The sequence below is a fragment of the Mastigoproctus giganteus genome, chromosome 3, assembly GCF_048544385.1.
Source record: "Mastigoproctus giganteus isolate SK-2022 chromosome 3, ASM4854438v1, whole genome shotgun sequence".
In the NCBI taxonomy this organism is placed as follows: Eukaryota; Metazoa; Arthropoda; class Arachnida; order Uropygi; family Thelyphonidae; genus Mastigoproctus; species Mastigoproctus giganteus.
The window spans coordinates 142,468,282-142,488,712 of NC_143577.1; the positions used below are offsets into that span (position 1 = coordinate 142,468,282).

At 37.7% G+C, this 20,431-nt stretch overlaps 1 protein-coding gene across 1 annotated transcript in view; it reads right to left on the reverse strand.

The window, feature by feature from the left end:
* Mgat1 (alpha-1,3-mannosyl-glycoprotein 2-beta-N-acetylglucosaminyltransferase) overlaps positions 1-20,431 on the reverse strand; it is a 305,503-nt gene that overhangs the window by 183,094 nt on the left and 101,978 nt on the right. Inside the window, exon 4 of the mRNA XM_090370685.1 lies at positions 13,854-13,980. Coding sequence (XP_090226811.1) covers positions 13,854-13,980 — 127 coding nt within the window. The remainder of the gene's footprint in view (positions 1-13,853; positions 13,981-20,431) is intronic.

A 20,431-nucleotide genomic window follows, 5' to 3' on the forward strand; every position in this document is an offset into this window, starting at 1 on the left:
AAAGTCTTATTAACTCTATCCTGGAGGACATTTTCTGGGTTTATGGGATAGAATTTTTCTCATTATGGTCTATGCTTGTTGAAAGGAGAGACTATTTCAACAGGAAAGGGAGAGACAAATAGAAGGGGTGTAAGAATATTTGCTGATACCATCAAGCCAGTACTACTTGGAAATCTGTATATCCCATCCAGGCTAGTAGAAAGCTGCTAGCCTGGATAGGATATACAGATTAACAGAAGCTGCAGGCAGAGGTGAAGCCAGAAAATCCCTGACACCACAAGATGATTAGGATTTCAAGACCTACTGTCAGTTTCTCATGGAACAAGCAAACACCCGGGCTCCATTAGGGCTATGAAGAGTAAAAAGGGTTGGTTGCAGTGTGTACATTAATGCTAACAAAATAGTAAATAACTTTGGTGAATTTGAAGTACAGATCTGAAAAAAATCAAAATAAATACATTGTAGTAATATCAGAGACATGGATTCACTCAGATACAGGGACTCAAAATTTGAATATGGGAAGTACAATGTGGACAGAAAGCACATTCATTTTTATTAACAAGCAGCCCCTTGCCAGAAACTGGAAACTCTGCTGTATACATAAATATTATATACAGAAATATAAATTTCAGCACAAGGAACCACAGGACAAGCACATGGCACAATGAGCCATATGACATGAATAAGACCAAACAAGGCGCAAGGAACCATTGATCTTACGAAGTCAATATCAGATGAAGACAAATAACAATATGGTCACAAGTAACTATAAGGTTAGCCTGTTTATAAAGGAAAACAGCCATCATTAACTACCAGGTAAATTACACTGTTTATTCAGCATTTTTAACTGTTACACAGAATTCATGCCAATAGCCTTCTAATGTTCTATCCTCAAGTTCAAACAGCATTAATCTTCTCTGGAATAATTTCTTGGAAAATTTTTGAAAAGCCTGAAAATCTTCTTCAGTCTTAATTAATTGAGCCTCATCACTCAGTCAGGTGAGCAAGATTAGGACTAGCAAATAAAAATTAATTTCTGAGATCCAAGTACTCATGACCATAATATAAAACATGACTCCATGTCTTCAGGGCAGTGCAGTGACACTGCAACCTTTCTGAAACACCCAGCTGATTCAGCTTTGCTAAAATGAGTCATACCCATTAATAAAAACATAGTTTGTAGATTAATACAGAAACTATTTTTCTGGCAGAACATCAACAACAGAGGGAAAGAACCTACGAGTTATTACACCTTTATTTGAGTTAGCCCATCTATGATTCCAAAGAGTCATTAAGATATCTAAGATTCGCTTGGTCTCATTCTTAGGATCATTAGCCAAATCCAACTCAAGATCACAAATAATAAAAGGAGTTCCATGCTGAATGTTGAAAGTCATTACTCTCTAAATCAGAAAGAGGTCAATTCAATTGGCATTTTCCTTGTGATAATCTGTAGTGCATCGGTGGAGATAGTTCTACAAACTAGAGCCATCTTCAGGAGCATAGACAGACAGGACAGAGGTGGAGGGAGTTATGCTCTTACTAAAGAAGCACATAAAATCTAAGGCAGGGCATCTAGTAGACATGGATAGCCAGTGCAGTGTTGAGTCACTTGGTGTGAACATATATAATAGGAAAACAAAAATGAGGGTAGGAGTGTGTTATAGGTATAATGGCTGGGATGAGTATAGCAAACAACTACACAGATATATAGAGTAGGCCAGTAAATTATAACGTCTTATAATGGGGGATTTTAATTCCCAGATATTGATGGAACCTTGTAAGTTGATCACTCACATATTAGGAACACGTGTGGATTTACTGGATGATTATTTCCTACAGCGGCATGTTAGACGACAAGAGAAAGCAATACCCTTGATCTGATTACTGGTAGTGACCCTTCATACATTAAGAATGTGCAGATAAAAGAACAATTAGATGGCATCAAAAATTTTGAATCAAAATTTAAGTAAAATTTTTGATCTTACTTAAAGATGTTAACTACTATCAGAGGAAAAAGGAAGCTTTTATTTTTGTAAAGGTGATCAAAGACAATCACAGACAGTTTTTAAATTCTATACAGTGGGACAATTGATAAAGTTGGCAACAGTAAATTCTAAATAGGAAGCATTCATGGATGCTATTGCAGAAGTTGAAGGACTTTTTACACCAACTAAGAGATGCAGTTCAAGGCATAGAAGAAAAATATATGGAATGTATATCAATTACATAAAAACAGTAGATAAAAAAAGTCTGCAATCAAATCACAAGGGAGGTGAGGCAAGCTAAGCAGATTAAGAGCAGTCTCTGGCAAAGAATGCAAAGACCCTTCACTTATGTAATCAGTAGAAAGAATAGATTAAATCATATTGGTCAATAGATATGAAAGGATTAACTGTCGATGAACCTGCTTGATTTGCTGACAAATTGAATTGGGTATTTTGGATCTACATTCACTCATGAGGAAATTTTTAGGGATCGGGAATGCTAGAAGTGAGTAAAATTCTAACAGGGAACTAAATAATTTTATTTAGTATTATTAAATTGTTGAAATTAATTACAAAAAGTCATCTCTGGTGGATGGGATCTATTTAATATTAAGAAAGACAGCAAAGGAGGTTAACAAACCCTTAGCCTTAATTATGAGAGATCACTGAATTCAGGTTAAATCCTTATGGACTAGGGTAAATATATTCCTAAAACAAAGAGAGGTCAAAGGGTATCATGAGTAATTACAGACCAGTTAGCTTTAATTCTATTCCAAAGAAAATAACGGGGTAACTGGTTAAAGAAGTAACGCACAATTATCTGGACAGCAGTGTAGTTATACTTTGGTCACAGTATAGATGTGTTAAGGGGCAATCTTGCCTGGCCAATTTCATTGGATACTATGATGCAGTAACACAGAAATTTTATACAAAAAATAATTTCAATATCATATACTTGGATTTCTGGAGTTTGCTATGCAATTGCAGATACAAGACTGCTGTACAGTGGGAGAAGGCAAAGCGTATCACTGAACACTGCTCTTCTTGGACCAATGTTATTAGTGGAATCCCAAAGATTTCAGTGCTGGGACCACTATTGTTTTCTGTATTTATTAATATACTGATGAAGGTATATTAGGTTTAATGTGCTTAGTCAGCAGATGACACAAAGGTTAGTAGGTTGGTTAATGACAGGAATCAAGGTATGCTATTACAACACGATCTGGAAAAATTAGGCAAATAGGATGAGAAATGGAAATTGAATTTTAAAATATGGATAGCAGTAATCCCAGATTAATGTATGAAAATGTGTGGTACTACAGTTTGTACAGTGGAACTACCTGGGAGTAATTGTGCAGTCAGGTATGAAGTGAGGTTAGTTAGTTAGTTAGTTATTTGGTTTTTAGGAGCATTAGCAACTAAGGCCATATTGCTCCGGGATATGCGGTGGTCATTCCCTGACCTTTCCGCATCCTCCGTATTTGGTGGCGACGGGCTCGAACCCCGGTCTAATCAAGAAGCGTGTGCTACGCACTGCTGCTCCTTTCCACCTGGCTACGGAGGCGCCTGTGAAGTGAGGTGATCTGATTGAGGTGTATAAGGTCTTGAATGGGTTGAGCAAGCTGAATGCTGATGGGATTCTTCCTTTTGCTCAGATTAAGAACCTGAGGGGGCATAGATTCAAATTGTGGAAAGACAGTTGTAGAATAGATGTGCGGAAACTTGCCTTTAGCCAACGGATAGTTGATTGGTGGAACAGACTTCAATCTCTTGTTGTGGAAGTTGATAGCCTAAATAAATTTAAGGCTGAGCTGAACAGGCATTTGGAATGAATGGAGGGGTGAAATGGGAGGGTTTTTTTTGGCTGATGCTGCATAAGCTTGCTTTCTTGCATCGTACACCTCTACCAATGCTAATGCTAATATACAGGAATTATTCTCACTTTAATAAGTGATTTGAATTATCCCATTGTATAGGGCAATGGTGAGACCACATCTTGAGTACTGCACACTGGTCTAGATTCCTCATTTTAGAAAGGATGTACAGGAGCTGGCATAGGTATAAGAAGGGTAATGAGAGTAGTGATGGGAAAAAAGGGGTGCTTTTACCAAGAAAGGCTTCATTTCTGCAAACTGGAATATCTGAAGACTAAGTGATCTGATGGTTTTTTTTTTTTTTTTTTTTTTTTTTTTTAATGCAAACCTTGACATGAAAGATCAGAACCTATAGTAGTTAATACTGTGCACGGGTTGAAGATTGGGAAAACAAAAGATACTTGTTAATGTTAGACAATTTCTGTAGATTGCAATTTTCTAGGAAACTACCTCAAATTCTTTGGTCTGAAGATTAATCCAGACAAGTCCATCCGCTTGCTTCGTCTTTTCATTGAAGCCCAAATTGACAGTTAATCAGCCTACATATGAAGAGAAAGTAAGTCATCAAAAGCGTAACAAAACACTGTGACCTCTGGGTGATCTTCGACACAAAGTTACGCCTCAACTACCAAAACATGAACATCTGCACCATCAAATGAGCCGAAATCACTGGATTGCGAAACAGCACCTTCTGCATGTCATAAACCCAGGCACTACAAAGAGGTACATCCAGACTGTCTTCTTCCAACGCATCCTCTACGGAGCAGAAATTTGAGGTTCTGTGACCAAAACTATGCTAAAGCCACTATATATAGCGTCAAGTTTCAGTTACTTAAATGGGCCACATGGAAATCTAAGTTACCTTCACAGCAGTGAACTACAGTAATGGCCATGGCTCTCAGTCTGAAATGATTGCCAGTGGAACAGAGACACTTAACTTACACTGTGAAAATGCTCATGGGAGAGATCTCTGCTCCCAACATCTGGGACATGATCCACTGGAGAGTTCCTCCTCCTCCTGCTGCTGCACTGAGAGCAAAGCCACAGTTGTGCTTGACCCATGGGAGACTTCACATGTCTGAAATGTTCCTTCCAACACAAATGTTAACGATGATGCAATTGCTGGATGTTGATCTGTACTGGTTTGCCTGTGACAAGCAGTACAGGAGAAGAATCCTAACGAAAGCACGTGATTTTCTCCCTACTAGGTAGGGAGAATATCCATTTCTCTGTACAATTGTTTGTTGTTACTCATTAGAGTTATTAGGCATATAACACAGCACTTTTCCAGTGCTTATGTCACAACAAAGTGACTCAACATTGCACAGGCCACCCACCTCAACTGAATGGCACTGCCTCAGATTTTATCTCTTTCCTAACTAACAGCATAGCTCCTCCTCCTTTCCTATTCTGACTGTCCTTCCTCTATACCTTGTACTCCACACATTCAAATTCTGCATTTGTTATATCTGTGTGATACCACATCTCTGATATCCCAACAATATCTGCCTTTGATGTCTTTACCAGCACTTCAAATTTATCGAATTTATTTACTATACTCCTAGCATTAGTGCACAGTAAGAACTAGGAATGCACCTGTTCTTACTCTTAGTTACCCGAACACAGACAATGTATACAACTGTTCCATGACAACTCTCAGCAGTTCTAGAAAACCCCAGCACCTTGCTTTCCAGGCTGCTGCATATTCTAATAGAAGCAGTACAAGAATCGCTTTCATCTCTGCTTGCAGCAAATGTCAATCTATTAGTCTGTGTATCCCCCCCACAAGCTAGCAGTTTTCCGACCCACCTAACAATGATTTGATAGCATTAGCAAATATTCTAGCACCCTTTCTATTTAAGGATATCCCATCCATGAAGGAAAAAAGTCTCCCCTGATAATAAGCACAGACCACGCTGAGAAAAATTATACCCCATGAGCCTTGCAATCTCTGTAGGGATGAATAATTGACAAGGTTCTCAATCATATACTCCCTCCTATCATGTATGGACAGAATTGCAGACACTTTAAAATTTAACCCTAACTTGTGACCTTTTTTTCAACATTGAGCTGTACTTGTTAAGTCAGTCTGCAGATCTCTTAATCTTAATATCAATAGTGTCAATGTAGTAGTAATGGCATGTGATGCAAGAAAGCAAGTGTATGAGCTTATGCAGCATCAGCCAAAAAAAAAAAAAAAAATCACACCATTCCCCCCCAAATGCCTGTCCAGTTCCTCCTTAAATTTATTTAACCTATCAACTTCCACAACGACAGATGGAAGTTTGTTCCAGCAATTAACCACCTGCTGGCTAAAGGCAAATTTCCGCACATCTATTCTACACGTGTCTTTTAATTTGAATTTATACCCCCTTAGGTTCGTAATCTGAACAAGTGGAAGGATCCCATCAGAATTCAACCTGCTCAACCCATTCAAGGCCTTATACACCTCAATCAGATCACAGCACAGGTGCCTAGTCTCCAGCCACTGCAATGTGCAGAACTTAAGCCTCTCTTGGTAAGAGGATCCCTTCATCCCCCTCACCAATCTTATGATTAAAATGAGGCCTCCAGACCTGTACGCAGTACTCAAGGAGTGGCCTGACCATTGCCTTATACAGAGAGACAATCACCTCTTTTTCCCTGCTAGCAAAATTCCTATATATCACTGACAAAACCCCAGGACCTGCCCTGGCAGCCTGTCTGCATTGCTCAGTAAACTTCATATCTGACTGCACAATTACTCCCAGATCTTTTTCATTTTCTACCTCCTTAAGTGTAGTACAACACAATTAGTATGTTTCTCTGGGGTTACTTCTACCCATATGCAGTACTTTGCATTTGTCAAGGTTAAACTTCAGTTGCCACTTCTTAGCCCATCTGCCCAAATTTTCTAGATCCTGTTGCAGTAGCACACTGCCATTACTGTCATTAACAACTTTGCCAACCTTTGTATCATCTGCAAACTTCGACACTAAGCCTGATTTCTCCTCCACTTCACTCTCAGTTATTACAAAATCATTAAGCACCCTGCTACAATTTGATAACCTTCTGCCATTTTCAAATCTTAATAACTCCTCATGTGTGAATGTAGATGCAAAATACTCATTCAGTTTGTTTGCTATCTGAGCAGGAGCATCAACAGTGGAACCATCGATATCAAGTGGACCAATCAGATTCATCCCCTTCCTTTTAGAGTTTATATAAGTAAAGAAATCCTTGCTGTTTTTCTTAGCATCTTTTGCCAAAGATTTCTCGTAATCTGCCTTCGCCTGCCTAACCACCTTTGTGACCTGATTACAGACTAGCTTATATCTGCCATTGGCTTCTGAGTCGCTTGATAATTTATATGCATCCCATGCATTTTCCTTCTCTGTCACAAGTCTCATTAGTTAGTTCATTTGATAACCATTTAGGCCTAAACCTTGAACAATATTTCTTAATAGGTATGAAACTTTTAGTAGCATCCACGATTAATTCCTTGAATGCTTCCCACTTAGAATTTACTGTTGGTAACATTGTCAGTTGATCCCACTGTACAGAATTTAAAAACTGTCTAAGACCACTGTACTCACCTTTACGGAAGCAAAAACCCTTTCCTTTACACCTGATGGTAATTATATCTTTAAGTAAATCCCACATCAGTACACTGTGATCACTGCCACCTAGTGGTTCCTTTATCTGCAAATTCTTAATACACGAATGATCACTGCTGATAACCAGATCAAGAATATTACCCTCTCTGCTTGCCTCTCGAACATGCTGCTGCAGAAAATAGTCATCCAATAAATCCAAAAAAAAAGTCTTACTAGTGTGAGCGTGACCAACCCACAAGTTCCAGTAAATATCTGGGAAGTTAAAATCCCCCATTATAAGACATTCTGATTTACTAGCCCACTCTATTTCTCTGTACAATTGTTCATTGTACTCATTCGAGTCGAGAATTTTTAATTAGGCCTATAACACACTCCTACTCTTATTTTTGCTTTCACAGTGCTTATGTCACACCAAACTGACTCAACAGTGCACTGTTCATCTATATCAACTGGATGCACTTCTTTTAATTTTATGTTTTTCTTAATTAACAGATAACCTTCTCCCTTCCTATCCTGTCTATCCTTTCTGTACACATTATACTCCCCAAATTCCAGTTCTGCATTTCTTATATCTGTGTGACACCACGTCTCTGCTATCCCAACAATATCCGCCTTTGATGTCTTGACCAGCACTTCAAATTCATCAAATTTATTTACTATACTTCAAGCATTGGTATACATGCAAGTATACATGCACCTATTCTTAGTTACCCTAACACATACCCACCTGTTTCACAATGACTGCCATCAGTCCCTGAAACCCCCAGCACCCCTCACTCCAGGTCGCTACTTATTCTAATAGAAGCTGTGCAAGAATCACCTTCACCTCTGCCTGCGGCTACTTTTAACCTTTTAGTCTGTGAATCCCCCCAAGCTAGTAGTTTTCCGACCCACCTAACACTGCCTCGATAGCATCAGCAAATATTCTTGCACCCTTTCTGTTTAAGTGTATCCCATCCTTGTAGAAGCAGTCTCTCCTGTTAACAAGCACAGACCACGCTGAAAAATATCTACCCCTTGAGCCTTGCACAATCTTTCCAGGGCCGAATTGATTGACAAGACTCTCATCATGTATTCCCTCCTATCGTGTCTGGGCAGCATTGCAGACACTTTCAAATTTAACCCTGACTCATGACTTTTTTGCAATATTGACCTCTACTTGTTAAGTAAAACTGCAGATCTCCTACTCTTAATGTCATTGGTGCCAACGTGTACAACAATATCACATTTTGTGCCCTTAAAAGATGATATATGCTTTACAATGTCATCAACTTTTGCCCTTGGCAGACATACCATGGTCCTGTTTCTTCTATCCTTTTTACACAATATATTCCCCGTCTCCCTGACAATAGAGTCACCAACAATAACTAGTTCCTTTGGAACCAGTGCATTCTGCCTTGGTGATTTCCGCTGTGTTGCCTGATGCCCAGGAGTGAGCTCTGGCATTGATTTTTTTTTTTTTTTTTTTTTTGATTTGGTAGTTGTTGGCGCATCGGCTTCTGTGGCCATATTGCACCTCCCAAGGTTTTTGCAGCTACTTTGATCCAAGCCCAAGGCGGGAATCGAACCCGCGACCTTTGGGTTGCCAGGCAGGTACTTTACCCACTCGGCTAGCCCGGTCGGCCTCTGGCATTGAGTTGGGCAGCTGAGAGCTTGACGGGCTCCTCATATTAATTTCTTCGAGGGCATCTACCCTACACCTCAAGCTCTCATAGACGCCCAGTAGAACACCGAGTTGATGCCTAATTTCTAGACACTCTCTGCACTTGGCCAGATCATGTTCTGTTCCAGAGAGTTCGGCAAACATTTCATAAGTTGCACTTTTTTTTAGGCTGTGATGCATTGGAGAATTTCCCCCCCTCAGTTCTCCCCCGAGTCACAGCACTCCTGCCACTTTGTGCCCGTTGCTTTGCTGCTCTAGTCTGAGGCATGATATTTTAAATTAATAAGATCAATAAATTTAATTAATTAATTGTCAATACTACACATCTAATAGAATTCTAATGCAGTGATGTGTATTATGCTATATAATTATACGTTAGAGCTGCCTAGTTACCACAATTAAAATTTTGAATTCCCTACTACTCTATACAAAAACAATGGCTGCAAGATTCAAATGAAATAACGGTTTTACGTATATTAAGTAGTAATCTACAAAAACTTTATCTAAATTAAAAATAAAAATAACCAGCGTAACAATAACTATAAGACTACGTTTAAAGTACAATATAAAATAACAATTAGGTAAATAAAAAGGCAAACACTTATCGCTTTTTCGGAGCCTATAATTCACAGCTGTAATTTTTAAAATGTGTCAACAATGTCACCTTTTGTGCCCTTAACACATACCCTGATCCTATTCCACATATCATTTTTGCACAATATATTTCTCGTTTCCCTGACAATAGAGTCACTGGCAACAACTAGTTCCTGTGGGACCGGCACAGTCTGCCTTTGGGATTGCCACTGTGTTGCCCATCCACCCTGTTCTTCAAGCTCTCATAAAGGCCCATATCAATGCTGAGTTGGCACCGAATATCCTCACACTCCTTACATCGAGCATGCACATACATCCCCCTTGGCAATATCATGTCCCATTCCTGATTTTTGGGAGATGCTGTATATGTTTTTACGAGCTGTGTAGAAATGTTCTGCCAGTGAAATCTAATAAGGTTTTATGCTAATTTGCAGAAATAATGAAGTTATTTGTTAGAATTTTTAAAATTTTTCTCACAATTTTTTTTTAAACTTTTGGTGCTACAGTTTGACTGTTAGCAATTTCCGACACACAATGAAATAAACCAACACATAGCAAATAAATAATGGAATAACTCAGGGAAAGCCAACTGCTTAAAAGCATTTTCTGCTTATTTTTGCTCTACAAATGCTTTCATTTCATCTGTGCTGAAACTCATTTACCCCTTTGATACACATTTTTCCTTTTAAGTTATTGGCTGTAAGCATTGTTATATGGCTGCTAAATTGCATGTACATACAAATTTCACCTAAAAGTGGCTCATGTCCATATGTCAACAATGTCCTTGTTTCCTGCATTCTGTAATGAAAAACTAGTCATCTCTCAAGGAAACTTTAAACAAGTCAAAGAAACTTCAGAGAAACCAATCTTAGCAAAGTTTAAATCATTGTGATTTTATATCTACAAATACAATGTTATTTTTTTTAAAAAAACTGTCAACTGCATGTTTGCTATTTCTGCATAACTTTCATCACTGAGGAGGAAATAAGTAAACTTTTAAATATATAAACTTCCTATTCCATAGGAATAGAAAGTTTATTTATTTATACTGTATTTTGCTAGGGCAGCAGAAATGTGAGGACTTCCTTGAACTATATGGCTAATACAAAACTGGGGAACATGTCCTTGCTAATTACAATTTGATTTAATTAGAGGCTACAACATTATTTGTGCACAAGTTCCTATGAGTTCAATTTCAATAAACAATACTCCTGAAGAATGAGGTATTCTATTTTTACTATTAGTGTTTTTTAAAAATATGTTATTCTATTGTGCTAAAACAATTTATTAAAACTAGTTTTTTAATTTTTTTTTCAGATGCAGAAACCTGAATACATATATAGTTAGTTTCCACTAGAAAATAACTTCTGCTTCATATGATGTGATAAATATATCAACATTTAATGGTGTTCCACAAAGAGCATCATGATTTATAGGTGTTCTAATCGAAAAAGTTTGGAAACCACCACTATAGAGATTTGCTTCAGTGATCACTTTTTTCATTTACATTTAAATACACCTAATTCTGTTTTTGCACGAACTTTTTTTACACGAATTTGATTTAACACGAATTCAAAATAAAAATTTCATTCTCTTTTTACGCGAGTCATTTTGATTTAACACGATTTCAATTAATTTTTTTTGCCTAAATTCTAAGAAAATTTTTTTTTAATTTGTGGCATATTAGTATCATTTCTATTTTACACGCACCAATAGATTGGATAACAGCTAGTGTGTGCGTTTTGAAACGCGTGCTTTTGTTTACCGATGTGTACGTCTAGATATCTATGAATCGTCAACGTTTTTATTGAATTTGGTGCACATCTACGGTATTTGTGCATTGTATCTTCGGAAGACATTTAGTAGTATTTCAAAGTGAAAGAATCTTTAGTGAAATTTGTGCACGTAAAAATTTATTAATTTTGCCGATAGTCAATAAATTGTAAGTTTACAAATTTTTCATACCTTTTTTTATTAATTATAACTGAGATATTTTTCGGTAGCCCTTATTAATGTTGAATAATTCGCCTATTACCAAAATGAAAAGGAAAGCGATTTCTTTGGAACTTAAAATTCAAGTTTTAGATCGTCTTGCAACTGGACAAGGGGCTACGTCTGTAGGAAAGCATTTTGGTGTACATGAAGCTACCGTAAGAACTATTAAGAAAAATGAAGCTGCAATTAGGAAGTCGGTATGTTCTGAAACAAAAGTAAGTGTTAATTCATCATCATATACAAGAGATATTGTCAAGGAAAAAATGGAAAAGGCTCTGGTAATATGGATAGAAGACCAGTCACAAAAAAAAGTACCAGTAGATGGAAATGCCATCAAGCAAACAGCACTAAGAATTTACAGACAGATTAAAGAAAAGGAGCCAAGCACTTCATCTCAATTAAACAGAAAGTATGAATTTTCTGCGTGTACAGGTTGGATGACAGGGTTTCTTAAAAGGAATACTCTTCATAATATAAAAATTAAAGGTGAATCGGCTGCTAAAGTATTCCCGCAGGAACTTGCAAAAATTATTGAAGATGGAGGATACACTCCTGATCAAGTGTGGAATGCAGATGAAACTGGTTTCTTCTGGAAACGAATGTCGAACAGAACGTATGTAGCCAAATCGCAGAAAACTGCTGGTGGTTTTAAGGTAGCTAAGGATCGTGTGACCTTATTATTTTCCTGTAACGCTTCAGGAGATCGTATGTTGAAACCACTGCTGGTAAATCGAGCCCTAAACCCACGTTCAATGAAAGGTGTAGATATCAATAAACTACCTGTTCACTGGATGGCAAACAAGAAGGCCTGGGTGACTACTGCTATCTTTATAGAATGGTTCAACAAATGTTTCGTCCCAGAAGTCAGACGTTATATGAATTTGAAAGGTCTCGAATTTAAAGTTCTTCTGATTCTTGATAATGCACCCAGCCATCCTGTCTTGGAACACCCAAACGTACAAATTTTATTTCTGCCACCTAATACTACATCTTTGATACAACCGGTAGACCAAGGTATAATTGCGACAATTAAAACATACTACGTAAAACGAACATTCCAACACGTTTTGGACAAACTGAATGATGAAACACTAACAGTCATTGATGTGTGGAAGAAATTCTCAATTATGGATTGTATCAATCAAGTTGGATTAGTGTTAACTGAATTAAAACCAGCAACTTTAAATGCGTGTTGGAAAGCGGTTTGGCCACAATGTGTAAAAATCAAAGATCCCATCATCCTTAATAGGACCGCATTTCCCAACATCATTACAATGACACACAAAATTGGTGGAGAAGGATTCGATGATCTATCGTTTGAAGATATTGATGAATTGTTAACCGACAAAGCCCTAAGCGAAGATGAAATATTATAGATTGTCCTTGGGACTCCTTATCCCACAGAACGTAGTGATAATGAAGAAAATGATCCTGTTCTAAATGCAGATTTAATAAAAGAAGGTCTGGAACTGGCCAGAAAATTAGGTAATCATTTTGTCAAACATGACCCTAACGAGGAACGCGCTGAGAAGTTTCAACTTGAACTGAAATTGTTGACAGCCTCTTACAGAGAATTATATAACGGCCTAACCAAAACACGAACACAACGATTAATAACTGAATTCGTTCGTAAAACAGGTGAAACATCAGCACCAGAGGAGACTCGTGCTGATTTTGCTCAAGAGATCACAGAAAGAATTTCATTAATAGAGGAAGAAGACAATGTCCACAACATTTCTAGTGATAGCAGTGATATTCCAGTCGTACGCAAACGTATGCGCCGTTTATTATCAGAAAGTGAAAATGAATAAAATTTTGTTATGTGTAAAACAGATTTTTTTTGTTCATGAAGAATTCATTTCATATGCATACAAATTTACTTTAATACATTTTCATTACATATTATTACATGTGTATTTTGTTGAAATAAAATAATAAGCTTAAAAAGAATATTTTTATGTGTTTTTTTTTAAATTATTTTTACTGATTTTTTAGATCCGGAACCAATCTTCTTTTCTTCCATAAATACAATGTATTTTTTTACACGAATTTTTTTTACACGTATTTTTCAGGAACGTATCTATCGTGTAAAAACAGAATTAGGTGTACACAAATTTCTCTAAACATTCTGAAAGTTACTTACTTTAAAAGTTGATCCAAATTTCTTCGGACTGTCATGCGATTACAAGCAAACACCAAAACACCTATAGCACTCTTTCTAGTATTTGTATCCAAAACAGAAGAATTTCCTTTGCTAAGTAAACCTAATTCTGTAAGATAAAGAGTGAATTTCAAAAATACTGGCATTTAAAAGTTGAGTGGCAATTACAAATAAAAAAAAAAAAAAAAAACACACGTATATCTCAAAATACAATCAATATATTTTAACATATTTAGAAAATAATGAAGTGATGTATGAAGCAAGGCACGAAAATTAATTCAAAATCCACCAATAATTTATTGACCAACATGCATGTGTACAAATACAAGAAAATAACCAAACAAAATCAACTGGAGGAAATTATGCAAATATGAAATGGGTTCTCTTTTCATGTGAATTGAGACTTCAAAGTAGTCAGGGTTATTGCCTTCACTTATCTATTAGTATAAGTGCAGCAGAATAATTCAAGATGGCTAGAATCCATATATTTAGCTAAACCTTGTTTAAAAATGTTTATGCAAGACAGAAGTTAAAGATACAGCGAACTGTATACAGTGATGGTTCTGTTGCAACATCAGCCAAAGATAAAGCTGACCTGCTAAGCATCCTGTTTTATTTCCAACTCATGTAGTGATGATCTTGGTAAATCACCTCCAATCATTCCCAGTAAACTCCATTCAATGCCTCCTGTGGTCTTCAGTCAAAAGGATGTCAAAGATTTTCATGAATCTGATGCTAAGAAAGCTCCAGGTCCTGATGGTATTTCTCCACTTTTTTTCAAAACCTGTGCCGCTGAATTTATTCCTGTTTTGTGTCATTTTTTTTTTTTTTTTACTTTCTTATTCCAAAGGTGTTTTTCCTTCTGCTTGGAAATTTGCTCATATCCAGCTAGTTCCTAAAAAAAGGGTGACAAATCCCTTTAATCCAATTATCACCCCATTACGATTACGTCTACTCTTTCCAAAGTAATGGTGAAATCAATTAATGGCCAACTCTTAAACTATCTGGAAATCTTTCATCTGATCAACGATCGCCAGTATGGATTTCGTCTGTGTCATTCCACTGGTGATATTCTTGATTATGTTACCCATCTATGGACAAATTCAATGGAAAAGGTTGGTGAAAATGAAGCCATTGCTCTTGACATTTCAAAGGCTTTTGATCTTGTTTGGCATAAATGTCTTCTAAATAAGCTTCCATCCTATGGTTTGCCAGCTGTTCTTTGTAACTGGATATCCAGTTTTCTCTCTGACTGGTAACTGCAGGCGATTGTAGAAGGCTCTCTGTCTTCTAACTTCTCCACTAATGCTGGTGTTCCCCAACATTCAGTTCTTTCTCTCAGTCTTTACTGATCGGAAATCTTATCCATAGTTTTGCTGACGATAGCACATTGCATTTCACCTTCTAGTTTGAGAAACCTTGCCCTGCTCAAACAGCTTCAACTTCGTGTATCCACTGCCAAATCCTTAAATGTTGATTTCCAGGTAATTCTCCAGTGGGGCAAAGATAACTTAATTTCAGTCCTGTCTTATATCCCGCAAAAAAAAGGATCCTTCTGATTCTATGCTTATCTTCAATGATGCTCTGATTTCTAGGCAAGATCTTTGGGATTACCCTGACTTCTAATCTCTCTTGGCATAAAGCATATTACAAATATTGCTTCCTCTGCATCTAAAAAACTGGGTTTTCTCTTTTGCTTTGCCATTACTTTTCTCTCAAACAGTTGTTGACTCTGTAGAAATTGCAAATCCAGCCTACCATGGAATATTGTTCCCATTCCATGCCATTACAGAATTTTTAGTGCAAACCCCCTGGAACACTTTTGGGAACCCCCAAAGGTTTGCAAATCGCTGATTGGGAACCGCTGATCTAGATGATCTTGAATTACTTCTTTCAGCAGTAATACCATTATTTTCCCTGGAACAGAAGTTAAACTAAAAGGTCTGTAATCACTCATGCCACCCTTTCATCTCCCTTCGTGAATTGGGGATACATTCGCACATCTCCTGTCCACAGATCTCCTCTGAATCCAAGGATGCTTTCACCATCATGGCTCAGGGTGCGCTTACTTCCTTTGCTGGATCTTGATATAACTGGACAGATCACTTTGACTCCAGGTGCTTTTCTTATGTTTAATTTTAACAATTGTTCTTCCACTTTCCTCTCGGTTATTACAAAATTATTTAGCTTGCTGTTAGAGCTTGATAAACTTCTAGCATTCCCTTCTCTAAAGAATACCTCATGTTTGAATGTTGATGCAAAATACTCATTCAGTTTGACCTAACCGAAGCAGGATCATCAACAGTCAAACCATCAACATTGCACTAGAGTTTATATAAGTAAAGAAGTGTTTGCTGTTTTTATTTGCATCCTTTACCAAAGATTTCTTGTAATGTGCCTTTGTTTTACTGACATCCTTTGTTTAATTACAGACTAGTTTATATCTACCATAGTCTCCTGTGTCACCTGATAATTTATATGCATCCCATGCACTTTTCTTCTCTGCCACGAGTTTCATTAGTTCATCTGACGTCCATTTAGGCCTATACTTCGAAGATTATTTCTTAGTTGGTATGAAAAGCCAAGTAGCTTCTTTGATTAATTCCTTGAATGCTTTCCATTTAGAAATTTGCTGATGACAACATCATCTGCTGTCCCAATGTATAGAATTTAAAAACTGTCTGAGACCACTGTAGTCACTTTTATGATAGCAAAAACCCCTCTCTTTACTCTTGATGGTAGTTATATTTTTAAGAAAATCCCAAATCATCAACCGGTGAAATACCACCACTTTGCTTATTGGAGGCTTGAAGTGGTGAAACCCATGTTTAGTCTCTAGAGCAAAGTTTCCAGCATCTCCCTCCCCCCATACTTCTCCTCCAATCCATGCACGGAACTAAGTACTATAGGTTTTGATACCTTTCGTGTTTGGGGGTTTCATAAAAAAAAAAAAAAAAATCAATACACTGTGATCATTCCCACTTAGTAGTTCTGTTATCTGCAGATTCCTAATTCATAAATAATCAATGTTGATAATCAGATCAAGAGTATTGCTTCCTCTTGTTGCTTCTCTAACATGCTGCTGTAGAAAACAGTCATCCAATAAATCCACAAAAGTCTTGCTAGTGTGCGAGTGACCAATTCACAAGTTCAGTCAATATCAGGAAAGTTAAAATACTGGCCCACTATATTTCTCTGTACAGCTTTTCACTGTACCCATCAACATCATTATGCCTATAACACACTCCTCTCATTTTTGTTTTCCCCAGTGCTTATCTCACACCAAACTGACTCAACACTGCACTGGCCACCCATGTGAACTTGATGCACTACCCTAGATTTTATGTGCTTCTTAACTAATAGCATAACCCCCTCTCTTATCCTGTTTGTCCTTTCTATATACATTTTACTCTCCATATTCAAGTTCTGTATTCCTTATATCTAAGTGACACCATGTCTTTGAAATCCCAACAACGTCTGCATTTGATGTCTTGACCAGCACTTCAAATCCATTAAATTTATTTACTATACTCCTAGCATTGGTGTACATGCAAGCATACATGCACCTGTTCTTATTCTTAGTTACCCTAACACAGCCCATGTATTTATTTGTTTCATGAAGACTAAGCAGTTCTTGAAGAAGTGCTTGCCCTTGAGGGAAAAAACCTGATAATTTGCCAGGGACAAGTATCTAGTGAACTACCAAGTGATGCAGGCCAAGTCAGGCTACAGAACAGAACAGAAAAGCCAAATCTATTGTCAGGGAAACCAGTAACAATTTTTGTAATAAAAATAAGTGGACTAGAAAGACTGTGCATTTGCCAGGAGTAACTGATGATGTTACCAAAAGATTTCAGATTTTATAAGGAGAGTAAAAAAAAGAGCATTATTAGTAATGTGGGAACTAATGATATTAAAAGAACATGAGTTGATGATCTGTTGAATAAATACAGGACTACATTTAAAAAATGCAATGAATTTAGTCAGAATTACAGATACATGCTTGTATCCGTAATTCTGCCTAAACAAGATGGAAGAGTAATATGCTTTATGGATTAAAAATGTGGATTAAATCACCAATAATAAGATACCTTTATTATAGGCAATTTCAATTTGCCAATAATTATATGAAGTGGGAGGGAACTCACCATGGAGAACAATTTTTAAATAAACTAGATGATTATTAATTCTACCAGCAAGTTAGAGAAAATAATAGGGTAAGAATATTCTAAAACTAATCATTACTCATGAATCAGATGGCATCACAGAACTCACAATACAGTTGTTGTTGTTGTTGTTGGTTTAGTTTTATTGGCGCATCAGCAACTAAGGCTATAATGCGCCAAAACCTTGTCATGAAAATGGTAAAAATCTTTCAGTGACCTAATGAATTAGGTCACTAAGTCAGGGTATAAAAGCCACGTATAAATTGTAAAAGACGAATATCAGTAAACAAGGTAAAAATTATAAGATTTTTTAAATATGATTAAAAAGGTTTACTGATTTCAGGAAACTAAAAATAGCAGACACGTGGTCATTGTCGGATAAAATCTGACTGAGTGTACAAGGCTCAGTCAGATGGTTAAAAGCGATAAAACGGGCATTACTAAAACTGGAACAGTCATATGAAATATGTTTAACGGATAAAATGGTGTCGCATTGCTCGCACATAGGAGGATCATCCGCCCTCAGCAGAAACGAATGTGTCAGATGACTGTGTCCTATGCGGAGTCGGGCAAGAACAACTTCCTCGCTCCGATTCCTGCGCAGACTGGACTGCCATGTTTGTATTAGAGGCTTTATTTGGTATAATTTATTTGTTCTCTCTTTATGCCATAGTTCTTGCCATTGGGAATATATCTTTTGGTGTATTATTTGCCTGTAGTCTGTATAGGGGACTGACAGGCAACGATTGTTAGTGGGAGCTGCTGGTTTGGCTGCGGTGTCAGCCAAATCATTTCCCTTTATCCCAATGTGGCTAGGAATCCAGCAGAAGCGGATATCAAATTTATATTTATGAAGAGAATATATCTTCTGCTGAACCCGAGAGAGAACTGGATGACAGTTGCGTCTCAAAGATAATAAAGCCTGTAATACACTCAAAGAATCAGAATATATTATTGACCTTTGGCATTGAGAAGTTCGAATGTGATCCAAGGCTAACTCTATAGCATGCAGCTCTGCAGTGTATATGCTGGATTCAGGAAGAATCTGCTGAGATATTATAGTGTCACGAAAGACAGCAGCAGATCCTACGCACGATTCAGACTTCGAGCCGTCTGTGAATACGGGCAGGAAGTCGGAATACTCAGCTCGGTGTGTGGAAAAGAGCTGATGGTAGATAGATGACGAGGTCTCAGATTTTACCCATTTCTTAAGGGAGAAGTCGCACGATGGAGTATGAGCATGCCAGGGTGGAAGAGTCTCTTTTGGTGTTTGTGCAACCTTGTCTACCATGATGTTAAACGCTCTTAGTAGCCCTTGGACACGAATACCAAAAGGTCGGTTGGCAGTCTGACGGGTATTGTACAAGTTTTCCCAACGTGGCTCAAAGACAGATGTCCACGTAGGATGGTCTGGCAGGGATTTCAACTTTAAAGCATAGCTTAAAGACAACTGCTTACGTCGAAGGGATAACGGTGGTTCGTTTGCTTCGACGTATAAGCTCTGGACAGGAGATGTTCGAAATGCTCCAGTAGCTATACGGATAGCCTGATGGTGGACGGGATCCAACCATCGAAGGACACTGTCTCTAGCTAAGGAGTATACCTGGGCCCCGTGGTCTAATTTGGATCGCACAAGTGCACGATAAATACGTAGTAGGGTGTACCTATCTGCTCCCCAACGCGTAGAGGAGAGAGAGCGAAGAATATTTAGTCCCTTCATGCACTTTGTACGAAGTTGACGAATATGTTCAAGAAATGTCAACTTTTTGTCAAACACAAATCCCAAGAATTTTGTGCTTGACGCTACTGGAATAGCATTTTGTCCGAGCATTAATTCAGGTTCAGGATGAAGATTACGCTTGCAGCAAAAGTGTACGCAAACAGTCTTCTCCGGCGAGAACCTGAAGCCATTAGCAAGTGCCCAGGAATTAAGGCGATCAATGGCTTTCTGCAGTTGTCTTTCAATAACCCTCATGTTGCATGACTGACAAAATATGCTAAAGTCATCAACATAGAGGGCACAGTTTACAGTTGGAGGAAGTTGTTCTGTGATGGAATTGACTGTGATGGCAAAAAGCGTGACACTTAATACTGATCCTTGTGGTACTCCCTCCTCTTGGCTGAAGGGACGAGAGAGTGAGGATCCCACATGCACTTGGAAAGATCGATTGGCTAAAAAGTTTTTAATAAAAATGGGGAGTTGCCCCCTAAGGCCAAGGCTATGGAGATCTTTTAAGATGCCAAATCTCCAAGTTGTGTCATACGCTTTCTCCATGTCAAAGAACACCGACAACAAGTGTTCGCGTTTTAGGAAAGCATCCCGGATGGATGCTTCCAATCTAATAAAATGGTCCAAAGTGGACCGGTTCCTTCGGAAGCCGCACTGGATGTTGG